Below are 26,567 nucleotides of genomic sequence, written 5' to 3'. Positions count from 1 at the left end.
TGCATTACTGCATTCATGAAAAGAATGTAAAAAAACAAACAGATATTGTAGTATTATATAATAATAATAATATATTATAATATAATATAATAATATTAACTCTATGTTATAAAGCACATTACAGTTGAAGGCACACAAAGTGAGTCGGACGAGATGGAAGTACATCAGAGGATCAATGAAAACAATAAGATTAAACACCAATCCTCTCCTGATATATTCAGTGTAATACTGGAAGAAAGACACGCATTTAATTAAATTCCTAATCCAGCTCACTTTGGAAGTTCGATCAGCTCACTTCCATTTATTTGTCAATGTATTCTGCGTTCATACGTGCAGTCTGAGTATTGATCGATAATCAGTGTTGTTACTCCTCCTCATGAAGAACTTGAACTGTGACACAAGGAGTTAATTTAACTTCAATCTTCTCTGTAGGGGCCTCAAGGGATCCGAGGTGGACCGGGAGCAGAAGGGCTGCATGGACCCGATGTGAGTGAAGAACTGCTTTTCTTTTTTGTCTGAAATCAATAAACAACACATTTATTTGGATTACATCATTTAATCACTTATTTTGTTGTTTGTTGCTACTTTTTTACTGCATCGTTTACTGTTGTTGTGATCAAGTTACTTCAATATATGATTTATTTTTCATTTAAATTGTTGTTTACTAAATTAGGGCCAATTGATCAAAATTGACACACACAATTATATAACAATAGTTACTAAGATGTGCGTAACAAAATTGCTGGTCTTAATTATTTTTCCCTTTTAACTACACTGTGAAAGAGCCTGAGATCATTCCTCATACTTTATTTACAATAGGTAACAACAAGGTTTCAGGATTTAGTTCAGGGGCCACAAGCAGCCCAGTTTCATCTTGAGTCGGCTGTACCAGGAAAATACTGTCATAATAACCTTTAAATGTAAAATAAGTTTTTTCTTTGTCGTGGAGTATATGTCAGGAAAATGCAGTGAAATGCACCAAAGAAAAAAAATTGTAAAAGACAGAGTTTAAGCAAATCGTACGTCGCTGCATCATGTTTTTATTTACATTTTACACATTATCGGCTGTTTTTTTACTTCATTTTTTGGCGTATTGATAAAGACGTGTGCAGCGCTGCGTTTTGTAATACTTCTTACATATTGCAAGAGTTCTTACAAAGTGAAGAAAATGTGATAATTTGGTGTATTATGTAATGATTATTCGCCCTTTATCCATATACATGGTTCTATGTTTAATAATGGGAAAGAATTAAGATTCAGTTGGACTAGAGCTCTATGTCGCTCTTTGCATTTGCTCATGTCCTGCCAACATAGTAATGGGAGAATGAGGGGCTCTAAATCAGGTTTAACCTTCTAGATCACCTGCCGCTGTGGCTGGACATTTTTAACGTTCCAAGCCAATCAGTATTTCAACCAGCCATTTCTATTTTTTGGGGGGGAAGAAATGAAACCAGATTTTAAGTGCATTTAATCATTTAACCCACATTTTGTAATAACTGTTGCAATATGTAACAAGTTATTACAAAATGTGGCGTTATTACATAATGAGGTGAAAATGTATTACATTGTTACGTATTGCACCGTTATTACATAATGCGCTGCTACAACGTGTTATTCTCCTGGATATTAAAGTACTATTGAAGGTGTGAACAGTGACGAATTCTACAACGGCGTTTTGTACTGATACGGTTTCGTCCCCCAGGGGGAAAGTGGACTGAACGGCCCCCCGGGTCCACCGGGACCACCGGTGAGCACGCGGCTCAATTCAAACAACACGATATTTCTGCTTATTTTCTTTAAAGTGTCTGACATCCCTCTGTGCGTGTTGCAGGGCGCGCCGGGTGCCACAGGACGAGTCGGAGCTCAAGGAGTTAACGGCTCCAGGGTACAATTACAATTCAAGCATCGAGTGTTTTAGTTAGTCTGCGGCTTGAAAAGGCGGCAAACTTCAAAAACGTTTTACACTGGATCTGTGGAGAAGTATTCAAATGTTCTAATTGATTATAATACTAACATAGCACAAAAAGTGAGATGACATGTGATTAGAATTTTTTCCAAGTGCATCATTGCTTCTTGAAAATGTTTCTTATCGAAAGTCTGTTTGTTCCATGTTTAACTTGTGCCACATTTGTAAGGAGCACATTTGTAGGGTGAGTAACTGGGTTGATTATGTTCACTATAGATTATAAATGTGCCAATTTTGCTTGGTGAATTACATCAGTGGTACTTGTTGGTAATTTTAAGGATGTATTCATTGAACTACTGAAAAATAATCTGCTATGTTTAATATAAATGTATATAAATCATATATATATATATATATATATATAAGAGAGAACATGTCCCTGTGAGCCATTTATATAGAAGAGTGAAGCAGCTTGTTAGAAGCGTCCAGCGTCTGGAGTTTGTTGAGTTTCCAGGTTGCAGCAGATCGGACTCTTTCTAATTAAAACGCGGCCGCACTGTCAGGGAGTGAGCAGGATGTTGATGCTTCGGCAAAATGATGCTGAACTGGAACGATAGGGACATCAGGAAGCTTCGACGGCGACTTGCCAACGCCAGGACTTGAACCTTCGTTTCCGTCGCCGGGTCCCACACGGGGAGGACGATGAATGCAGTGGAGCTTTCAGATTCAGATCTTCTCACCGTTTCTATACGAGAGCAGCATTAATCCACAAAGAAAGGACAGATTTCCACACAAAATACCTGTTATTTTCAGACCAAACTATTATTATGATCTTGGTTCTGGACTCTAAAGGTCATTTTATTTTGCTAAAATAAACTCGGTAAAACATCAATGTCCTGGAATTGGCAAATAACTAAGAGGAAAGAAGAAAAAGACTTTAACTGCTTCTTTGTTGCTGTTTAAACTGCTTTTTGAAACAACACAATATATTACTTTTGACTTGATTTTGCACATAGTAATTAGATTAATGCATAAAAATATGTGATTAAACCCAGTTAGAAATGCTGACAGATGTTATTCACAAGGAGCCTCGTTTGTGTCTGAGTCGCCCCATGTTTGTTTCAGGGGGACCTGGGTCCTGCTGGTGGCGTCGGCCCCCAAGGCCCACAGGTACCACCTCTGTACATCCTGCACCCATTCAGCCAGAGTCTGTGTTTGACATCAGATGTATTACCCTTTCTTCATTTTCACCGAGCAGGGTCCTCCGGGCGTGGAGGGACAGACGGGACCTCCGGGACTCAGAGGACTTCAAGTAGGCTGAAGTTCAAGGCGTCTTGTTGGCTGTAGGTAAAGAGCAGGAGTGTTTTTGACAGTCTGCGTATCCCAACAGGGACATCCGGGCCTGACGGGCGTTCCCGGACCGAAAGGAGATCCCGTGAGTTTGGCTTTGTGGCATTTTGAGATGTAAAATTGTGATTCGGAACTTGTTGAAAACCCCCAGTCAGGGTCATCAGGAGGTGAGAAGTTAGCCTTTAGTTCAAAATGTTTTTGTGAAATCATATATTTTCACATGTAATAACGATAATAACTCCAATATATTTCAATACATTTGCATTGAGAAGGCAACAGTGTTTGCAATTTGTAAAACTTTGACATTTAAATAAAAGCCGAATGAATTGATGATCAAATAATATAAACCCTCTATTTTATTGAAAAATGTGCTAAAGAAGCATTCAGTTTGCAAAACTCGCCATCTTATTTAGTTTAAAGTCAACGATTTGGTGTTTCAAAAATTGCCAAGCAGCCAAATTCAACCCTCCGACCCGTCGACCTGAGATTGAGAGGGAAATATCTCCTAATGACTTTACTATATTCTACTCTAATCCAGGAGTTTGCGTGTTCTCCTGGTGTCTGGATGGATCTGTATTCAGTTTGGCTCGTAATCTTATGGCTGTCAAACATAAAGGCCTCTAATCCAGACAAACCACCAAGAAAATGGTAAAACCGTAAAAGAAAACACAGATTTTTTTATTTTATTTATCTATTTATTTTTTTTTTTTCACAAATATCCTAACAGTACTATTTTACCAGTCTGGACGATTCAAAACGAAATGGATCGATCTGTATTTGGCTTCTGAACCAAAATGAGTTTGACACTCAAATTAACAATACGAGTGTACAAGTGTGGGTGCTTGTGTTGTGTGTGTGTGTGTGTGTGTGTGTGTGTGTGTGTGTGTGTGTGTGTGTGTGTGTGTGTGTGTGTGTGTGTTTACACAGATGAATTAATCTCTTCAATGCAAAGAAGAAATCAAAACAAAGTCCTCTGAAGAGACCTCCACCCTCCGTGGGGTTCAGTTCATTAATTGGTCAAGTTGATATTAATCATATTGGAGCTGCGACGTTGTGACTCAATAGTCGACAATGAAAAATCTATTTTTCTAGAAATACAACAAGAGATTTGTCTGGTTTAGAGAATTTGGAATGTGGTGATAATGAAACAGGTGGCTTGGTCAGCTTTTGTTATATAAGTAGTCCCTTTATCTTCATGTCATACTGTGACTGAATTTACAAGTATTTATAGGGAACATTGAGCTGGGTTTCAGTGAGTAAAATGAACATTTGCGTTTTTTTAACACCAAGGGGCTTGTGGGGCCAATGGGAGACCGAGGGGATCCAGGCTTTGAGGGGCCAGTGGTAAGTCGCACCGTAACGCCTCCAGAACATCAGATTACAGATTATGTGCGAGCAGATTACATGCATGAGACAATAAAATTCAAGAAAAAAAGAAATACGAGATCAGAGGTCTGCAACCTGTCCCATCATTTTGTCTCTTTCCAACAAATAAGATTCTTCTGAAGCCACAAAACACGTTTAATCCTAAAAGATCACAGGGCTGATAAAGTTTTTTTTTATGTAGTTTTGCTTAATGTACATTCATGTTTCATGGCCACAAGTTAGAATAAATTTAGCTGTTTCAGCTTTAACTTTTTTATCCTATTTTATCTGATTCAGCCATTTTGACTTTTTAACAATTTTCTTTATAAGCCATGTTCACCATGTGACCTGTTTTTGCTCCATTCTTGACAGTTTCAAACATTTGGATTACTTTTTTTTTTTTTTTTAGTAAACCTGGCTTCTTTTGTTTTGCTAATCGTTCCGGGAAACTTTTGGTTTTTAGCACTTTATAGCCTTTTTGCAAATTGCAATTTTAGCAGATTGTGGCCTTTTTTTTAATAAAACTTTTTAGCCAAGAAAGTCTGTTTGAAATGAACCAGGTATGAAAATAAAAAAATATCTAGGATGAAAAATGTTTCGACATATATTTTTCAAAAAGCCAATACAAAGGAACTAAACAGACCCCTGGTCCAAACCCTCACATCCTCACACTGTACCTGCAGAAGCAGGTCGCCTGCAGAAAACCTGCTGCAGTATCACACTGCCATCTAGTGGTGATATATTCTCAGTGCATAATCACTGGATGCTGTTTAAATTCAGCATTGATCACCGTGAACATTCAGTCCCTGAATAATAAATCAGTAGATTTTCAACAATGTTCTCATCAAGTTAATAACTGAATAATCTATTCATACTTTCGATTTAGATTCATTTAGATTTGATTTTACCTTCTTTCTCCACAGGGCGCGCCAGGCAGCCTGGGTCACGTGGGCTTTCCTGGAGGACTGGTGAGTGTTTGCAATATCTTTACACACATGCTGGACTCTGCCTGTATTTTCATTGTCGTCTTGTCAACAGGGTAACAGAGGCCCAGATGGAGACAAGGGAGAGCCAGGACCCAAAGGAGACAAAGTACAAACACATTTTTCTTCAGTACACCACCAAAAGGGAACAAACTGATTTAGCTTTTTTTTTTCACTGGTGATTTTTATGCGTGATTGGGAACATAGATGCATTCATACACTGATTTCACATTTATATATCTTATCATATGAATATGTTTTATAATATATATATAATAAGAAGTGATTATGAAAAGTAAGTGTGATCAAACTGAAAAAATTCAAATCAATTAAATACATAAAATGTTAAAATGACAAATGAAATGTTACGATGTCATTTAGAGGAACATTGCCTTAAAAAGGCTGCTGTGCGGCTACATTGATTTCCTGAAGTTGACCTGAATGCACATACATGTTTTGACATTTCTAAAATATAAAGAAAAATGTCTCATCGGGTGGTGTATATTTTAAATCCTATCATCCTGTCATCCTTTTGAATGGTAACACGCTTTGAGCGCATGTGAATGTGCAACATCTCCAATCTGTATTCGGTATGGTGCCGGCTCATAATTTCAGAGGGCAGAGCTCTTCGACCTGTAGGAGGGTCAAATTGACTATTCACTACCAGAGGGGGTGGTTATTTCCCCTCATGATGTCATGAAGAGAAAATCTCTGAAGCGCCTGTACGACCGCACACTCACTAAAACGTGGAGCAAGCAAGTGAGGGAGATGACAGACTTTCTTCACTTCTGGGGCCTCACACACAGGCTATGGTAACACATAGTACTGGCAGAAAACCATTAGAAAATCAATTGTTGCATATGGGACCTTTAAATTCCTGCCTACCTGCGAGAAGCCACAGGATATCAAAGTAGATCCGTCTCCTCCCCCCCCTGCCCTGGAGTCAGAAGGGAAATGGCTTTAGGTACGAAGGATTGCTTGTACCTGTTAAAGTCTGAGCCCAAAGCCAGAAGGTAAAAACTGGAACTCAGAAAGGATGGCATCAGCATTCCTGATGATTTATCTGCTTTGTTCACTCTCACGTCTGCTGCTGCTGTTTTTCTATAGAAACCCAAAGAAGAGTCGAAACATCCAGATAACCTTTTAAAGAACTGCTCCTCGTGTGTTAGAAAAACCAGAAGTAAGAAGTGATGTGTTTTTCTTTCAGGGCTTTCAGGGGGCATCAGGGATCAGGGGTCCTCAGGGAGAGAGGGGCCCCATCGGTTTCCCAGGTTTCCCAGGAGCCCAGGGCTGGCCGGGAACCAGAGGCGTCCAGGTAGGACACTTAAAGTCTTTTTAGGTTGATTAGGCAGTTCCACATGATAGGCGGATGATTGTAAATCTGCACCAACAGCAGTTGTATTCAACATTGCAGCCCAAATGGCTCGACTCATTTTTTTTAAAAAAAAATGATTTCTCCCTTCAGGGCTCAAACGGGGAAACGGGTCCTCAGGGGAAACAGGGCAGCCGTGGGTTAAAGGTCAGTGATGATTGAGATGCCTTCATGTCAACGTGAACATCAGCGTTTAACTGTGTAACGTCACAGCCGGCGGCCTTCTGAATGTAAATCGAACCATTTTATTAGGTGAGAGAGCATCTTCAGAGTGATGGAGCCAGAATGTTTTAAAGAAAAAGTAACCCCTCACGCTGCCGCAGCTGCGTGTCAAACGGCGTCAAATGATAATTGGAATTACTTGTCACAGCTCCTCCTCGGTTGTGAGAACAGAAATAATCCCCACATGAATGATACGATGTTTGTCTTCTTTTCAAACAGGAGGTGAATGCTGATGTGGATTAATGTTGAAAAGGTTTCAAAAATAAGCTCATTAATCCATGTTATACAGTTATACTAATGATTCCAAAGAATTTGAACAATACATAGACGACACATAAACAATCACTTTCTCATTGTCATGTATCTTTAGAAGTTCAAAATACATGCCATGTTTTATTCTAACGGGAGGTAAATACAATAAACTACTACAATACTACAAACAGGCAACATAGTATGATGCCGTCAACATTATCAGCATCAATTTACTGTAGATCAGTGGTGATCAGGGGCCACATACAGTCCAACTCCATCTTGAGTGGCCAGACCGTTAAAATAGTGCCATTATAACCTTTAAATTTTAATTTTAAAGTTTTCCTTCGCTGTAAGCACGGCATATAAGTGATGAAAATGTTGATATATATATATATTTTTTTTTTTGTTGTTGCAAAAACCAAACAATTACTACTAAAAATGAATAAAATCTGAAGATAAAGCCAATTTGAACAAAACCTTCTGGTGCAAAATGCATTAAATTGTCCAGAAAACGTCTCCAATAGCTGTTGAATTGTGTCGTTTTTTGTTTTTTTGTTTGCTTTCATGGCAGCATCTCTGATTTCTCAGCTCAGGTCTCAGGGTTGTGTTGTGACGCCACGCTTAAGAAATTATATATTTTTTAATCTATGTTTTTTTAGCAGGAAGCGCCTTTGAGAGAAATGTCTCTTTTATGAGGGAGAGTTGCATAGCAGTGCAGAAAATACAATCACTTGTTAACCTCCACATCCATCTTCTACTCTCATTTACAGCCTCACACACGTTCACACACACACACACACACCTTTGTGCAATTTATTTCAAGGGTGTCAAACTCACGTTACTTTAGGGGCCACATACAGCAAGATTTCATCTCCAGTAAATGATTTATAGAACTACAACTCTAAATCTCTGTCTTTGTTTTAGAGCAACAATTAATATATCATCAAGAAGTTCACATATTATCAACTATTCTTTTGAAATAAAAACATGACAAACCTGAATATAAATCTTTATATCTTATATTTTATACAGTTATTTTATATATCTGTGTAAAATAAATGCAATTCCAACAGTCTCACTTCACCGCAGTGGATTTGTATTACACTATTTACATCTTGTTCGGCAGAAAACATTTGGCCACATGTAGCTACATTATCTGTGTTATACAGATCATTTTAAGACAATTTCTGGAATTCGACAAATTATTCTGGTCATAATATGAAGTGACTATATATATTGTAGTCACAGCTACATGTTGGCCAAATGTTTTCTCCCATTACACAAAAGTGATCGACTGGAAAAGGTGTTTTAGAAAATGTTCACGTTCTGACATAAACCTTTTGAAAGAAATTGCTCTATACGGCTGCGGCTCAGTCGGTAGGGTGGCTTGTGTCTCATTCCAAAACAACAATCCCCTATCTGTCGATCTTTGATCAATACACTGAACTCCCAGTGGATGGGTTGAGCTTTGCCTGTGTGAATGTGTGTGAATGGGACAAACATCGTAAAGCGCTTTGAGGGCCATTAAACGTCAGGTAAGTAGTGGAGCACACATATACACAGAAATGAAAGCTCATTTCGTCATTCTATAGGGTCACTCAGTATCTGCTGTGTGTCAGAAATGAATCTCCGTGTATGCAGATGACGGTGTAGTACTGTCCTGTTTCATTCAAACACTTGGACCAGTCATCGTTCTTAATCTGGATCTACTCACACTCAGCTTTCCTTGTTTACACACCGCATCATTGTACCTAACCTCCACTTCATGGATCGGTGTGTTTCAGCCATCACTGCAACTACATCGGTCAGATTCCGAGCTCACACCGTATCTCTCGGTACTTGATAGTTAACCTGGTCGCTGGAGTTTAGAGCAGCTGGTACGTGACAATCTGATCTCATGCGACAGCTCCCCTCTCGGAAGTGAAGCTCACAAATACAGACGCTGTCCTCCCACCGGGGTGGTTATAAAGGTATTCCTGCCATGTGCCAGACACAAACACATCCGTCTGTTTTTTTCATGAACACAGAAGAGACATTCTTGGAAGCGTCTGGAAACACCAGGGCTTCAGGGAATCTTGAGATGGTGACAAGACATGTGTATCAAGCAGGAAATAGTCGATTCTTTGTGCCGGCGCACCATTGTCCGGGGCTTCAGAGAAGCGACACGCTGTGCCATTGACTGAAAACCTGGTTGAAGATGCTCATTAGCGCAGCTGCACCAACAAAGAGCCTGGACACACATCCACACCTCCGTAATGATCCGTTGCAGGCACATTTACCTGCTGGCTGGGAGAAATATCATCAGACTCAGGCTAACACTTGTATATTCATTCTCAAGTCATTCAGTCAAACACATTTAGTTGAATTAATATTAATATTTAATCGTGCAAATCCAGCAAGTTGGAAAACTTGAGATAGTTAACAGGGGAGATTATTGGTTTCGCGACAGCCTCTGATAAAGGGGGTGTCAAACTTGAGCCTAAAACTGTGAGGCTACGATTCGGCCATATCACCAAGCAAATGGTAAACATTTCAAACAATGATTTATTTATTTTTTTAATGATTACTTTAGAGTAGTGGACACAACACAACACTGAGACCCGAGCTGAGATATCAGTGACGCTGTCATGACAGATAGCAGACTAGCATTAGCCTCAAAGCCATGCAGTCAGAGTGAGGTTGTAAAAACTCCCATCATGCAACAGGGAAAGGAGAAGTTATTTTGGACATTTCACTTTATTTTGCTCCAGAGGTTTTTAATTAAACTTGGTTTTTTGTTGACATTTTGTGAAAAGGTTGACATTTTTATCATGTATGCTTGTCTGTACTCTGTGTGCAACAACAAAGAAAGTTTGACATTAAATGTTATTTTGGCACTATTTCACCAGTCCAGCTCACTGGAGATGAAATTGTGCTCAATGTGGAAACTAAAATAACTAATCTCTTAACTTCCTTAAAGGGGAACCGCGGACCCGATGGACGTCCCGGCAAACCCGGACCCAGAGGCAACAAGGTATGATGGACATTTTTGATGTTACCTGGATCACGATGTCGACGTCGACGTCGCCATACTTTGTTAGTGTTTTTTGTTTAGGATACAGTTCTTGTTAATGCAGTTGAAGCTGGCTGTACAGATTGAGACTAAGTTTGGCATTCCAGATTTTTATCGTCTCTGTAACTGTTTCAGTTTGAAAACCTCTCCATCTAAAATGAATGAATAGATAAAACATTCAATATTTCGGGAGGGGGGGTTAAGGTTTATATTTAGTTTTTGGACCAGCTCTTCAAGTCTCTCAAAGTTTTTTTCTTTATTCATTATTACATTGTAGAAGCATTACATCTTCTTTTTAGATTCTATCAAAGTTTATAATGTTGGTATGTTGACAGCCCCGATGTGTGTGATAGCTATGTCGCTGATGCTTCGTCTGCCTCTTCTCATTTCCAGGGTTACTCTGGACCGAGGGGACACCCCGGCCAACCAGGCCCATCGGTAAAGTTAAACACATGATCGGAGTTCAAAATGACAAAAACTATATGTGTGTGTGCGTGTGCGTGTGCGTGTGTGCGTGTGTGTGTGTGTGTGTGTGTGTGTGTGTGTGTGTGTGTGTGTGTGTGTGTGTGTGTGTGTGTGTGTGTGTGTGTGTGTGTGTGTGTGTGTGTGTGTGTGTGTGTGTGTGTGTGTGTGTGTGTGTGTGTGTGTGTGTGTGTGTGTGTGTGTGTGTGTGTGTGTGTGTGTGTGTGTGTGTGAGCTATGTACAGATTTGATTTCCTGAAGTTGGCCTGAATGCACATTCATTCATCCATGTGAATAAAAAGAGCTTACAGAGAGAGAAAAACAAGCAATAATCCTAACAGTTTTCTTCCTTTGTGCTGTGTTTGTGTGCTGTTTGTGTTTGTGGCTGTTTGTTGCAGGGTTTGCCAGGCCCGCCCGGACCAGGGGGAGCAGAAGGAAAGCCTGGTACACAGGTTCCCATTCTCTATCATATTCCAATCTCATCACCTGAAATTACTGTGTGTGCCTGCGTGGTCTTAATTTCTGCCTTTTTGTTGTTCCCATAGATTGGGAGCACAATAAACTTGTAGGTTGTATACCTTACTGTGGTTTTAGAGCTAAGATCATCATTGAAATAAGTTTAAAATGAGGGAAAGAACGTATCTGCAATGGTTAAGGTGGAGGTAAGGGGCTGGGGATTGTATGAAGTCAACCAGGTAGCAAAAGACAGCTGTAAGTATCTGAAATGTGACATGGGTTTACACTTGGGAACTAAAAATACTATAACTGTGACTCCTCTCCTACTGTATTACAATCCCTTTATTTATTTATTTATTTATTTATTTATTTATTTATTTATTTATGCATTTATTTATGCATTTATTTATGCATTTATTTATGCATTTGTTGTTGTTGTTGTTATTATTATGATGATGATGATGATGATTATGATTATTATCATTATTGTTTATAATTTTCTTATTGTTGTTATTATTGTTTTTATATGACATATATACACATACATTTAATACATATATCTAGTGCAACATGTCTGAAAAGTGATAGGAGGAAGTCAAAACTATTTGATCCTACCTCCTCTTTAAAATTTACATTTTATAATCGCCCTGCTTCCTGGATCATATGTCTCAATATAGATGTAAACTCAGATCAGTGTTTTTTCTCTTTCCTCTTCAGTGCAGTTCCAGCATTTCTCTTCCAGGGAGGTGTTACTCTGTTTATGACACACTTTAAGACGCTATTTCCACTGAATACAAATCTTTCGGAGCGATGCACTGAAAGCGTGATCGAAATGACCTCAAACTGTCAAGACTGACTCCTGCTCTGAGTGAGAAGCGCCTCTGTGAATTGGGCGCTGCGTCGGGCAGCAGGAGGCAGTCTTTGTACAGTCTGAGTATTCACTGCTGCTTGTTATCCCGCACTGAAACTTTTATCTCACTGTGGGATTTAATTGTAACTCAGAGGCACATTATATGATTACAAATATTAGATTTTCTCCATTTAGTGCAGAACTTTATTATTTCTGTGGGAGCGAGTGATAAAAGCCTGAGCTGGCACTCTCGTTGACCTCCACTGAAAGCAAATTGCAGTTTTGGTATCTTGTGTGTTTCAGGGTCCCTCGGGTGCAGCTGGCAGCGCCGGCAGTAAAGGGCCGACGGTAAGACGTTTAGCCGCTGAGTGACCTCATTCCCTCGACCTCCAGGGTTCGACAGAACAGCAAACACACCATTACACTTTCACAAGACAAAATCACAGAGCGTTTTATAGATTCATGAGCAGACTATAAAGCAGGCAACAAAACAAAACTCCCAACCGGGCTACACGTATCAGGTGTGCTTAAAACCTTAATTAGTGTCTTTAAAATATCTTTCAACATGTGTAATAGTTTGGGTTGAGGTCATAGATGTGCTGCAGGCCATGGAAAGCATCATGTGATAACATCACATCATATATTAACACATCAGAGTGCGATACGTTTTCACTTCATGTTGTAATAACACATGTTTTGCAGTCAGCGCAATAGCTCAGAAAATGTGGGTATTACTTATATTTATTTTATTCATATTTAAATTTCAATCATGTGAGCACAGCCCAGCAATAATGCCTTGATCCATATTGTTTTGATTTCATGATTAATTTGTTCCAGTTATGTCAAAACATATACAGAATACAGATACTTTCAAAAAAAGAAAAATAGATCATGTAAACTGGACCTAAACCTATAGCAGCACAACTAAGAAAATGTTCCAGGGTGAACTTTGATTAGTCTGTACGATAGATATTATCAAATAGGAATGTTTTAACCCCTTGTCTTGAAAAAAGACTCTGCAGGCCTTACAAACTGAAACTAAGATCTAAAGTTGGAGATTGTATACGTTTTTTCAGGTTTTAGATGACGCCAATGAACATTAATTGCTCCTATTTCCTATCATGACGTTGTCATTCAGCTAAATTCTGTGGTGCAAACGACTGTCTGCGTTTGCATCATTTGATGCAGTCATAAGAATTGGCTTTTTCTTTCATTAAGAGAGGGATGTCTAACTCATTTTCGTTTAGGGGTCACATACAGCCCAATTTCATCTTGAGTGGGCCAGACCACTAAGATAGCACCATCAAATTTAAACATTAGTTTCTCTTTGCTGTGGGGCGGAGTATACTTGATAAAAATGTCTATATTTTCACAAAGCCAAACAACTAGTGCCAAAGAATTGCTACGATTTCAACATAAAGACCCTGTGGTACAAAATATAGTATATAATACCATTGTATTTGGTAGCTGTCTTTCATGGCAGCATCACTGATATCCTACCTCGAGTCTGTGTTTTGTTGCTAGATAGTGTTTTCTTTGTCATTTTGGGGGTTTTCTTGGTGGTTTGGCTGAACTGGAGCCTCTTGCCGCCAGTTTTGACCCACTGACTTTTTGTTTGACATCCCTGCTTTAGATCAACTCTACTGAATATAATCACTAAAATTAGATCGATAAAGTGGCTTTAGTTTCATTGATTCATTAAACACCTTTAAGTGTATGATCTGATATTCAGGATTTAATATAATAATAACCAGGGTTATAGACCCACCTGTTGTAATAAAAGCAATTATGTCTGATGGCTTGTAAATAATATAGTGTTGTTGTCGATAATATAAAAATTCTAAGCAAAGATCTGCTGACTTTATAGCCTGATTTCCGCAACGTTTTAGAGACAGTCGGTAATGTTTATGCTTTGAAATCCATCTAATCCCCACGTCGACTGATCGTGTGATGGAGTAGAAGCTCAAACTGCAAGTTGAAGGAAATCCTTCGCTGCCCAAAGTGATTGTAAACCGAAAAAGCTCTGTGCTGAACTGAAAAAAAAAATTCTAATTTCCAATCTTTTATCCATAATGACATTGGAATTGTATCCTCATAAATCTAATAGCATGGAATGGCCAGGAAACCATTAATTAAACGCCAGATTAAACAACTATTAGTAAAACACTGAAGCAACTCATTTAAATCAAGAATTTAACAGCTCGCTGCACATCTGCTAATTGGAATAAATAAATTACAGGGCTCCTTTTGGCACATTCACTTTTAGTTTGTGTTCTTTTGGTTGTTTCTCAGCACGTCTTTCATTTCCAGGGCATCTCGGGACTCGCTGGAGAGAGCGGCGTGGACGGCCCACCGGGATCTCCGGTACGATTCTGAGGACCCCCCCCAAAAAGAACAAAACAAAACAAACAATAAACACAAAGTTAGATTTCTTTATCTGTACTCCTGTAGAGTTAATTGGCTCGTTAAAAAAAATGCATTGCTGCTGATAGTCTGCCTTCAAGGAGAACTCTTTGTTGGTTTATCTAACAGGGAACACCAGGGAAAGCTGGACCGCTGGGTGCACCAGGACCCCCAGGAGATCGGGTGAGAATAACAAAATGATCAGTAATGAGATTAACATTACAACAATGCAGTTTTTGTAATACAAGTGATTATGTTAAATTAGTAACACATTTACAATAACCAATGTTTCTGTGAGCGCTGCCCTGTCTGCATATTTGTACTTAATTTGACCTGTTTTAAAACTATTGCTTTATTTTAACCATTAGTGCTTAAATCTGTTTCTTAGCTCCGGATTTTAGAGCATCTTCCTCCCACTACAGTCTTAGTCTTTAGATTGAACTGCACAACGTGTCATAATGCAGCTATATGCACATTCTATCACTCAGTCCTTGGTTATTCATCTCCAATAATAAAATTGCACTACAATTCAATGAAGTAAACATTAAAAGTGGTTAATGCCTAATAATGATGTTTTCTCTAAAACTGCATTTTGTTTGCAGGGTTTCACAGGGAAAGCAGGGATGGAGGGACCTCAGGGCTCAGTAGGCATGTATGTAAGTGATTCTTCAGCAAAGACAGCAGCTGCATCACTTTAGATTCACACAGAGACACCAGTTTGAGAATGTGTGGTCTGCCACACAGATTAATCCACAGGAGACATTTGTCTGTTTTCTTTGGGCTTGGAAGTGGGATAACGTGAACCCTGCTGTCTATCCTTTCGGGAAGCCTCGTATCGATGTTGCATGTGCCCCGGGCACATTGTTTCTCCAGTTTTATATCTTAAATGGCGTAAATAGCCTAGAAAACAACCAAAGTGTCGCCAGCTATCATGCTTCTCTTCAGAGCTGGGAATGTTTGTCCATGTCCAGGAAGTTGGTGGTTGAATGCTATTGGTTCGTTTGCATTTGGGGGCGGGGCTTAGCCAAAGGTCAATTGGCCTGCATGTGGCCCCTAAATTTAAATGAGTTTAACACCTTTGCCGAACATCAACAGCAAATTTTAAAATGTTCTTTGTTGGCTGGATATTTACCAGAGACCTGCATGGAGAGTAGATGTTGTTTTTATTCCTACAAATCCCGATGTGATTTGACACTGTAGTAAAATACCATTTAGTAGCATAGCTGGCAAAAAACAAAAAAAAAAGAAAGAAATTAACTAAATAATTTTAGATGTGATGTGAGTGCGTTTTAGATGATGCATCATTTTCATGATTTGCTGAATCACAAAGGTTGCACTTTTACTAAACAGATGCATGTAGAGTGAATATGACCTTTTATTTTGCTGCATTAATGCAAGGCTGAGCAAGCAGCCCATTGCCTCGCGTTCGACTATGTGGACCCATACTTCAGAAAGTATTGATCTCGCCTGCTCACTCCCTGCAAATCATCTGATGGGAATATTTTAGCTGAATTTTACCTTTTATTTCCAAACCAAACCTGTAGAAAAATGCTGGTTTCTTGTCTTATTTATCTATAATCACAAATAAAACTAAATGTATGGGTTTGAACAGAAATACGCCACAATATTACTTTCTTTATTTTAAGGATGTGCAACACAGTTTAATTGTATGTCTGTATATACAGTATTTCTTTCAATGTTAATCTCCGTGCCTCTTGGCCAGCAAGTCACTGTAAATAAGAATTACCTCTCAATTGACCTACCGGCTAAAATAAGGGTGAAATAAAGAAATACAAAATACTAAAGACAAAGTCACCAAGGACATTCAAGCTTCATGTTATTCTTGTTTGCGCTGCATCCCTTTGCTCACTGATGATGTTCGCTCTTCCCTCCATCAGGGGATCCAGGGGACCGCCGGCATGCGTGGGCCTCCGGGTTTCCGCGGAGAAAGGGTGAGCTTCCTTAGAAACATTAGAGAGTGAGGAAAAGTATATGTTTGTATATGCTAAATATATTTTTAAAAAAAACTCCAAAACCTGCAACACACCCTGTGACCATTGCATTTCTCTGTCCCGTGCGTCAGGGCGAGCCAGGTTTACGAGGATTACCCGGAGCGCTTGGAAAATCCGGGCCTGCTGTAAGTGTCTGAAGTTTATTTTACAGTCATATTTCCTGACTCTCAGCCCTTGGCTTCTCTTCAGCGGGACTGAGAACCGTGTGGCGGATTAGATTAAGAGCAAGTTTGATAGAGGTCAGACCAAGGATGGCGTGTAAATCAAAGCATTCACTCACTGTGCACGACGTGCCAGCGTAAAGATGCGGACGGCTCGCAGTGATTGATTTGGTTTGATCCAGCGGTGGAAAGTCTCTGGGTGGAATGTACGAGAGGGGACGTTTAGCTGATACAAGACAAATAAATTAAAGACCTGAAGCGCTCAGACTCGCAGCCAGGCGACATCTTCAATGACTAAGCAAGTTCTTTTCGTACGTTTGAGCCAAAATCAGCTCGTTTTTCTTTACATTCACTTGTACAATCTAAGTGAGATCCAGGCCTGTTTACACAACAACGTTGCAAGTAAAAATACATAGTTTTTTGTGTTTTCATCGCAGAAAAGTTTCAAAATCATGTTTTGAAAACAATGTCTGTTTACACGAAAAATGTCAGAAACACTGAAAATTTAGTTTCCATGTTGGGCCACTAGTACGTACATATAGAAGAAGAATGTGGACTGGGAGTCATGACACTCTGGAGGCAAACATTGTTTTTATTGTCCGTCTACTGAGCATGTGCACAAGAACTATTTACTACGGTGTTGGTGTGCAGTAGCAGTTTTTCCGAAAAGTTGCATTTTCCCCCTTTTCCACAGAGACAGCAGGAGGAACACTGCGACCTCCCACACCTTAAAGGGGACATATCATGCTAAATCCACTTTTTTAGCCCTTAAATGCATTTTGTTGTATATTTAGAGTGTATAGAAGTACAGAAAAGTTCAAAGTAGTCTCTTCAGGTGCTCCGTTGATATCTTTATATTCTGTTTTGGTCATATTTTGCGATCGGTTTCGATTTTTCTATTCTCTATTACGTTTTTTGAACAATGACGTCACAGTATTCTCAGCGGAACTGCCAAATTAGGACATCGACACTTCGAGCAATCCGCCATTTTTGTTTCTCGCTGTGATTTTGTAGTCCAACCGAAGTTACGAGAGGATTAAGTCGAAATGTTCGGTTGTTGGATGTAGTAACCCACAAGCTTCGTTACACCGTCTCCCAGCATCGGAACCTTTTCGAAGTGCCTGGTTGAGTTTTATTTTTCACAGAAATGTACCCACATCTGTGGGTAAGGTCATTTTTGTGTGCGCGAATCACTTCAAGAATGACTGCTTCAGCAACCTCCGCCAGTATAAAGAAGGATTTGCCGAAAGACTTGGTCTGATTGAGCGGTCAGTTCCTTCTATCTATGGAGACGACGAACAGAGCACTTTGGTAAGCTGTATATAACGCTAAAAAGTGTGATGATAAGACGTCCCTGTCATTGTTTTGTTAGCATTAGCAGTTGCACCGTCTTCATATGTTAGCGCTGTGTGCTCGTTTTAGATTATAATGTAACTTCTGTGTTAAATAGTCGTTGTAATACAGGCAGTATTGTAGTAGTGGGCATGGATGGAGAAGTTAGTGTAAATATAGTAACACACCATTGCGTTACATCCATATGAAGACGTTGTTCTGCAGGTGCATCATCGTCATTTTCATCTCGCTCCGCCGGTTCCGACTCTGGCTCCAACATGTATGGCTGGATGGACAAATCTTCCGTTGTTGACATTTTGTAAATAATGTGTGAATATAAAGTTTCTGCGCCGCTAGATAATTGTATCTGTTCTATCAAACTACAAAGATGGCCGAACAGGGTGGAGTTGAACCGAGTGTCACCTCTGCAACCTGGAGAGGAGGCGGGGTATGAAGTGTCTCATTTGCATTTGAAGAGACCGCCCCAAAACGAGTTGCTCTCAGAAGCACATCAGAAAAGGGGTTGAAAAGGGGCCTGTGGAGCTATAATAATGAGGAATTCAGACCCAAGCATTGCAGTTCCGCTTTATATAGACCACAACTGTATGATTTATATGTAAAAAGGAAGGATTTAAAAGCATGATATGTCTCCTTTAAAATAAACACTGAACTTTATGGGAAGTCACAACAGTAGAGGAACAATATATGATCCATATAACATTAACAGTTTCTTTAAGGAAGGCTTTGAAACAATGTCGTTGGGTCCATCTTTATTTTTGGTACCACTGTTTTATTTTTTCTGTATGGTCTTGCTAAAATTGTCACTACGAAGGCTGTGGCATTTTAAACTACATGCTGACTCATACATGCGGGTTATGAAACATCTTGAACTCCTGACCTTCAACATTTGCTTTTATCTCAGAACGGTGATCTATAAAGATCATTTCCTGTCTGAAGAGGCTTTTTCTTTTTGTCTCTGCTCTCTTGTTTTCCCACCCTGTGACTCAAATCTTCTTGTTTTGTGAGATTTGGGAAAAAGAAATGTCCCTCTTGCATGGGAATAGTCACTTTCAGTAATAGAAGAGAGACTATTTTTTAAAGTTCAGGGTCTCCTCCATGTGGAGTCACTGAGCACACGGTGGAGTTGATCACATGACTGCCCACTGCTGGTGAAATCCATCAATCTGTCGTAGAAGAAAGTCAAGAGTATGACTCCGGGGAGCCGGACTCAGCAGGTCCGAGTTCTAGCAATAAACGCGTTGTTAAAGTCAGGACTCCACACTGTGAAGGTCTTACACTTTACTCTTTTCTCAAAAGAAAAAAATTTAAGGCGTGAGACGCTGTGGTGACAGAACGTGTGGCAGTGTTTCTTTTAAACTTGTGATTTAGTGATCAAAAGTGATTTCAGTATTTTCAAATGGTGCCACGTCTGATCAGCAAAGATGGATGGGAAAATAAATCATAAACTATCACATTTTTTATCTCGGAGCTAATCCATGGAGAGCTTAAAAAAAGAAAATTTAAATATTAAAAGAGGTGTAATCCAACCAGAGCTGCTCCTACTGGTCCTGAGCAGGTAAATTCTGAGTTGCACCTGAAGGCACCACAATGGGACATTTAATATAGTAACCCATTGATTTCTCTCAGGAAGTAGATTTGAATAAAGGTGGTATGATAGTGGAAAACATTTTCTGGTTGTTATTTGCACTAATTCTTATTGGAATTTTTTTTTATTTAGTTCTAAATTGAATTTCAGTAGTTTGTTTTTGTGGTTTTTTTTGACATAAGTCTAATGAAACCGCAGCATCAGAGAAAACGAAGTGAGGCTTTTCTTGTCTTTTTTTAAAACTAATTCTTCCCAGACGTGTCAAAACACACAAAATACAGATATTTACAAAAAAAAAAAAAGTATTTATTTAGACTCAAATAAATATATATGTACATTTATAGACCTGTTTACGATGATCGTTCTGAATCTCATCCTCGGACATTGTTTCAGTTCGTGGAGTTTATTCCAAACCTTCCCTCCGTTTATGAGCGAACTTTTTTTACACCCACACAGTATCTGCTCTTTCAGTGCTCAGGTGGAGGTGTGAGCCATACATGTGATTCACATGTTCTGACTTGCTTTGTGTGTTTTCTGTTGCAGGGTCTGCCCGGTCCACCCGGGGAAAAGGGACCCCGAGGACCTCAGGTTAGAGGATCTGTTTAGTTTCACCTGCTCGCTGACGATGGACCTAAACTATAATTGCCAACAGCTTTTTATCTATCTTTATTTAAATATATTTCTTACTGTGATTCAGGAAACGAAGCCTATTAATGCAACAATATTTTGGACAAAAAATAACTTTAGGTAATTTTAAGGTTATCATGACTCTTTTTACCGGTTTGCATGTTACATAACGTGTCTTTTACGATATTATAAAGCTAAAGGCTGGAGATGAGGTACACTCTTCAGAAATAACTCATATGAAATACAGACATCCCCAGCAGCACCGATGATTGCATTGAGTTTTCATACTCCGTGTTTGTTCTTTTTTCACAGGGTCGTCTCGGAGACGAGGGACCCAAAGGCATTGAGGGCCCACCAGTAAGTCGGCGAAGTCAAGAAATTTGCATCCAAACTTCATAAGCAGCATTTTCACTGAGGCAAATCGCATTTTGCATTTTGGACACGCACGGCTTTCTTTTTGACTGGACGTGCGCTTGCACTGCGGCACATTTAGGGTTTGGCATTGCGAGAAACTGCGCTGGCGCCTCGCGCCTCGAGTAAGAAGACTGTCACAAGTGTTTTATTGAGCGTTAAATTCAAAGTTCTGCATGTCCTCTCATCTACAAATCAGATATAACGTATTCATGGGGCTTTATTTGATCCAAATTTCTGAGCCTGAGACAAGATGGGGACTAAACTGAATCAGTTTAAGGAAAATGACATTGAATATTCCAACATATGGCAAATGACAAAAACATATAAACCCAATGTGCAGAGGGAGGATTCAGATTGGAAATGTTCAGACAGCACCGCTTAAGTAAAGCTGATTTGACTAAATCATTCACAGTTATCACTGTCGTGTGATATTAACTCACAAATGAATCATTTTTCACAGAAGCAAAAATTAGGCCTATTTGCATGTGTTGACATCAGTCTGAGTAAGATGGATGGATGGATGGATGGATGGATGGATGGATGGATGGATGGATGGATCATACTCTAGATCAGAAAAGCGGTTCATAACTTTTCTTTTAAAAGTTTAAAACGGCAGATACCATTACAAAAATGACACCTCTTATTTAAGCGTTACCTTAGCCACGAACCACATATGAGAAATGGTCAGATTGAGTCTATATTGTTCATTTTACATTGACAGTGCAGGAGAAACCTTCCTTTTTTGACCTCAAAGTTTCCTAAAAAAATTAAAGTCAGATGCAACATTGAGGAGCAAGTCAAGGGTAAAAGGTTTTAGAGCATTGTGTGCAAAATATGAGTTAGAAAATCAAATTCAAGGGGACAAAGAGTTTGTGGTATGCCGAATGTTGTGTCCAGAAGAGCTAGTAGAGTGTTTGTGATGAATACTCATCTCCTACTTCAATGTTGATGCATCAGCTCACTAAGCTCCTCGTAGTGTTTAGGTTTGGGTTTTTTTTGTAGCACTAATATCACTTTCTAAAAGGAGGAGTACAGGTATGAGTAAGTGGCCTTTCAGCTGCGTGTGCAGCCCCAAAGCGCTTTACACAGCTCATCACATCCACCCATTCACACACCATTGGAGGCTGCAGCCATGCAACGTGCTGTCACTCCAATGGGAGCAGTTTGGGGTTCAGTGTCCTGCCCAAGGACACTTCGGCATGTAGACAGGCAGAGATGGGAATCGAACCCACGACCTTCCCCTACCAGCTGAGCCATGCCGCCCCCTAAGCTAGACTTATCGATACCTGTGCATCCGTTGTTTTTTTCCTCTTCATTTTACTTATGAAATACTAAACAAATTGAATCAATCTTGAATAATCAAGACATTAGAAGCTGATCCTCGTTACTGCAGTCTGATTCTTTTGTGGATTTTTCTCTCTGTAAAAGTGTCATGAAATTAATATATATAGAAATATAATTGAATTGAATGTTTAGGGACCTCCAGGTATCCCAGGTTCATATGGCCCAATTGGAAAGCCTGGACCCAGGGGAACAAAAGGACCGCCGGGACCTGAGGGACCACAAGGGCCCGCAGGAATACCAGTGAGTGGGTACCGACCTTCAACTATTGTTTCTCTAGCATCCGGGAACCGTGGAACAGAACTCGTACAAAACCGTACAATCATCTAAAATCTTTATTGAATCATCACAGTAGAGAAGCACTTAAACCAACTGAGGCACCTATTTGATCTGATCAGGGTCCGCAGGGTGCTGATGGAGTGCTGGGAGCAGCAGGGGAAAAAGGACCCAAGGTGAAGTACCGGCCTTGTAAAAACACTTTGATGTTCAATATCAGTAAAAGTGACCGTTCGTCCCCGTTGCTGTGCTGAATGTCTCAGGGTTTGATGGGACCTCCTGGTGAAGCCGGACTCACGGGACACCATGGACCTCAGGTTGGTGGATTTCTGTTGTTCAGCTCTCAAAAGTCTTTTACATTGAAACTCATTGCACACTGAACCAACCATTTTCAGGATCAAATTCTATTAATATCTACAGTGCTTGTTAGAGGAGCGAAGCAAACGATTAACCAAACCATTTAATTCTAACGTAACAACGCGATGCGTCACGTATGAATCATACGAATCTACACAAGTATATTGTAAGTTCCCGTTTTTATGGCCTGTCGAATCAGATAATTGCTACTCTTAACACGGTTCCTGTGTGTAATTAGTATTTTGAATCTAATCTAATAGCACCTCCGGTGTTGGTCAGGAAGCCACCATGAACACAATGAGTACAGGTCTGTGAGGAATCGTTGCACATTTAGACTGAACTAGTTCTATATTCTCTATTTGCACCAAAGTGAGTAAAGTTAATCACCTGGAATATAAGAAAAACTGATTTGATGTTCTCAGTGTATTATAGCCGTGCATTTCCAACAGTAGATGTTTAATTTCAATTTCTCTTGCTTTCTTTCCAGGGTCCTCCGGGCCAAACAGGTATCGAGGGTCCACCTGGAGGGAAAGGTGACCAGGTCAGTGAGAACATCATCACATGACTTTTACTGATGTGTGAATCGATGTTTTCAAATTCAAACCCGGAAGAAGCATTCATTAATTAAGGCAACGTTTCAGGTGAAAATGAAAAACTTCCTTTGCGTTCTGGAGTCCGTTTACAAGACGTCAGAGCCTGGAAATGTTTCAAAACTGCTGCAAAGGTGGAACTTTTAGAAAACGCTTCAACTCCGTCTCTGTGGAAACAGCAGAAAATGAAACTTTGTGAAGAGTGTCATGACTCCCGGTCCTTATTCTCCTGGGACCTGGTAGTTTTGTAGTTGAGAGTCACTATAATAACAATCCGGTTTCACCGTCTGTCCATACGCACGTCTGTGTACTCGACACCATTAATGATTACAGAGTTTTGTTCTCTCGTTATAAAATCAAACGGCAGCCCTCACGAGTGGCCCCACGTGAAAACTACATTGTTCGTGGAGAATTTTAACTAAACTGAAGGATGATTATCATTATCATATCAGGTATTTGTTGAAACTGACCTTTAAACTTGGCCTAATCCAAACTGCAGGGACATTTCAGGGATTGGATTCCTTCTTCCTACAGAAAATCTGAATTCTACTATTCACACCATATATGTTTTCCCTCGTTCCTTCTTCTCTGGTATTTCGACACCGGCTCATCAAATCAGTGATGCCACTAACTAACCCATTGATTCAACTGGATTTCAGAATATTACCCAGAGAGGGAGGAGGTTTGTGCTTTGGTCTAGTTTTCTGCTTATATATGAGGCTCTAAAGTGAAGGCTGCTTGACTAAAACAGAAGACCAGAGAGAGTGTGCTAATAATTGGTACCGGAAAGGAGTTGGACTGACAATGTCAGATTGAGGAGGAACTATGCTGATTTCATCCCGCCTGCAGGCAAATCGACCAACATTTTACCCTCAGATTACCGACTGGTCATCAGAAGTTGACAACATGAGTTTGTGGCTGTAGTATCTTTTTTTAGAACTGTTCCAGGAGTATGGGTTATGAGGACTTTCCATTGTGAGAGCTGGGTCTGTAATCATGGTATTAAGTCAGACCTTTTGACTCTACCGACCGCTGGTACACAAAGAGGTCAAGCTGACGGGTTTTGACTAAGAGCATGGAAACACACCTAATATGTGACAGTGTCCCACTTCCTGTCTTCTTGTGTTTGACAGGGAGACATCGGACAAAGCGGGAAACCCGGTCCTCTAGGACCACCAGGAGAGAGAGGCTTCGAGGGAGCCAAGGGTCGACCAGGTCCAGCTGGACCAGTTGGTAAAGAGGTGAGTGCATTATTCCGCCCATCGGTGAGATAATCATTGGCTTAAAGCTGGGAAGTCAAACACATTTTAGTACAGGGGCCACAAACAGCAGTCCAACGTGTGCATGTGTTATTAATTCTTGGTAGAATTAAGTTGCTCTTAGGCTACCTATTTGTGAATGAAGGCAAGAAATCATTTGAGAGGCATTCATTCAACGACTGCTGTTACCAGAAGCGTGAAATTACATTCGTCTGAAGATGTCATGATGACAGTGCGTGGCTTAGTTTCCTTGGATTGATTTTACATCTTGATTATAAAATAGAGTATTAGAAGAAAAGATATTTCTTTTCATTTCTGTGGTTCTTTGCGCTCCGTGAAAGGATGAAGCAGAACTTAAAAAAATGCACTTTCTCTTGAAAAGCAAACAAAACACTGCTGCAGGCCTCGGCCTGCTTCTTTGCTTAACTTTGTCTTGTTTATCAAAACACGCCATAGTTGGCACACAGCATTTTATTCTGCTGTATTATTGAACACCAGCGGAAATAAAAGAAGGGACACATCCAGCCTTTTTTCAATACTTTCCATTAGCATCTAATCAAAGGAGAAGTCTGTTTTTAATCTATTTACAATCATGTTTTGCTGAAGCTGCAGTGCAGGATACTTAACTTTTATTTAAAGAGGTTCTTTGTCCTCGCTGAGATTGATGTTGCTTTTCCTGGGGACAGTAGGGTTTTTGTGTGTGTGTGTGTGTGTGTGTGTGTGTGTGTGTGTGTGTGTGTGTGTGTGTGTGTGTGTGTGTGTGTGTGTGTGTGTGTGTGTGTGTGTGTGTGTGTGTGTGTGTGTGTGTGTGTGTGTGTGTGTGTGTGTGTGTGTGTGTGTGTGTGTGTGTGTGTGTGTGTGTGTGTTCAGTTTTCAGCTCTTTTCACTTCATCCTGGCTTGACTTACTTTGGTACCTCAATCGCGGATGGCCATCGCTGGATAGACAATATTTTCCATTTAAATATCTGAATTATGTGTTGTTCCTCAGAAAAAGTGATTCTAATCAATCAACTGGCAGATTCTGAAAGGTTTAGTAGTTCAGGATAAAAACTAAAACTGAGGATGCACAATATGGAATCTGTGTTAATATCTGATATGCTGATATTTCTCAAAGAAAAGATTGCAAATTAACAATGCAGATACCAATATAATCACGTGTCCACAGGATCCGTCAATTTCCCGCCTCCCATTCATTGTCGTTTCCCTGGAGCGGGTCAGATCGTTTGCATAATGTCAAATCCAGCCAACTTCATGCAAATAAAGTGCAGGGAGCAGGAAGTCCGACGCATTGTGAAACTTTCGTAAAACGTCTAAACTTTCTGTAGCGGGACCAAAACAAGGCCAGATTCAACAACTGCACAGCTTAATTCTCGCCTCGATTGTTTTCAGAAATACTTTTCTTTAAACTGTACCAGTAATAAAAGAAAGAAAGAAAGTCTGTGACCGAGCCTCCACATTGGTTTGGTTTGAAGTCCAAGAGCAGAAAACCTCTAAGACAACACGTTCATGTGCAGCACGTAACGCCGAGCCATGCTATATGCTACATGCTACATGCTACAGAAAGAGTTTCGAGGCCCACACAGCAGCAATGCAACATGCTAAACATGATCAAAGTATGACCGATACTGTGGCATCATATCAGTGCCAAATACACGAGCGCATAAAAACTGTAATCATACACAGTTGGACCACTCTCTGCGCGCTCGCCGTCTCAGTCCGTGCGCTCGCTGTGACTTCTGTGATCTCTCTGTGCGCGGTGAGGTTGACTTTTAGCACGTTGGCATTGCATAGACGGCCTCGTAATCCCCTCTCCTTTCTGATTGGCCATTTTAAACGTCACAACATCTTTAAACGTCTTATGTTGTGCTCACGCTGAGAAATAAAATAAAATCGGCATAGGACCATCTGTGTTTCATAC

General features: G+C 40.0%; 1 protein-coding gene across 2 annotated transcripts in view; it reads left to right on the top strand.

The window, feature by feature from the left end:
* LOC308117666 (uncharacterized protein) overlaps positions 1–26,567 on the top strand; it is a 136,522-nt gene that overhangs the window by 85,692 nt on the left and 24,263 nt on the right. For both annotated transcript variants that reach the window (XM_080476705.1, XM_080476706.1), the window contains 27 exons: positions 433–486; positions 1,703–1,747; positions 1,832–1,885; positions 3,032–3,076; positions 3,165–3,218; positions 3,297–3,341; positions 4,547–4,600; positions 5,545–5,589; positions 5,660–5,713; positions 6,812–6,919; positions 7,070–7,123; positions 10,410–10,463; positions 10,896–10,940; positions 11,363–11,416; positions 12,574–12,618; positions 14,581–14,634; positions 14,803–14,856; positions 15,276–15,329; positions 16,572–16,625; positions 16,757–16,810; positions 20,328–20,372; positions 20,724–20,768; positions 22,302–22,409; positions 22,565–22,618; positions 22,706–22,759; positions 23,287–23,340; positions 24,523–24,630. In XM_080476705.1, the coding sequence (XP_080332831.1) occupies positions 433–486; positions 1,703–1,747; positions 1,832–1,885; positions 3,032–3,076; positions 3,165–3,218; positions 3,297–3,341; positions 4,547–4,600; positions 5,545–5,589; positions 5,660–5,713; positions 6,812–6,919; positions 7,070–7,123; positions 10,410–10,463; positions 10,896–10,940; positions 11,363–11,416; positions 12,574–12,618; positions 14,581–14,634; positions 14,803–14,856; positions 15,276–15,329; positions 16,572–16,625; positions 16,757–16,810; positions 20,328–20,372; positions 20,724–20,768; positions 22,302–22,409; positions 22,565–22,618; positions 22,706–22,759; positions 23,287–23,340; positions 24,523–24,630 (1,548 nt within the window). The remainder of the gene's footprint in view (positions 1–432; positions 487–1,702; positions 1,748–1,831; positions 1,886–3,031; positions 3,077–3,164; positions 3,219–3,296; positions 3,342–4,546; positions 4,601–5,544; positions 5,590–5,659; positions 5,714–6,811; positions 6,920–7,069; positions 7,124–10,409; positions 10,464–10,895; positions 10,941–11,362; positions 11,417–12,573; positions 12,619–14,580; positions 14,635–14,802; positions 14,857–15,275; positions 15,330–16,571; positions 16,626–16,756; positions 16,811–20,327; positions 20,373–20,723; positions 20,769–22,301; positions 22,410–22,564; positions 22,619–22,705; positions 22,760–23,286; positions 23,341–24,522; positions 24,631–26,567) is intronic.

The sequence above is a fragment of the Lipophrys pholis genome (genome assembly GCF_963383615.2).
Source record: "Lipophrys pholis genome assembly, chromosome: 12".
Lineage (NCBI taxonomy): Eukaryota > Metazoa > Chordata > Actinopteri > Blenniiformes > Blenniidae > Lipophrys > Lipophrys pholis.
This window is presented reverse-complemented; position numbering and strand designations above follow the sequence as displayed.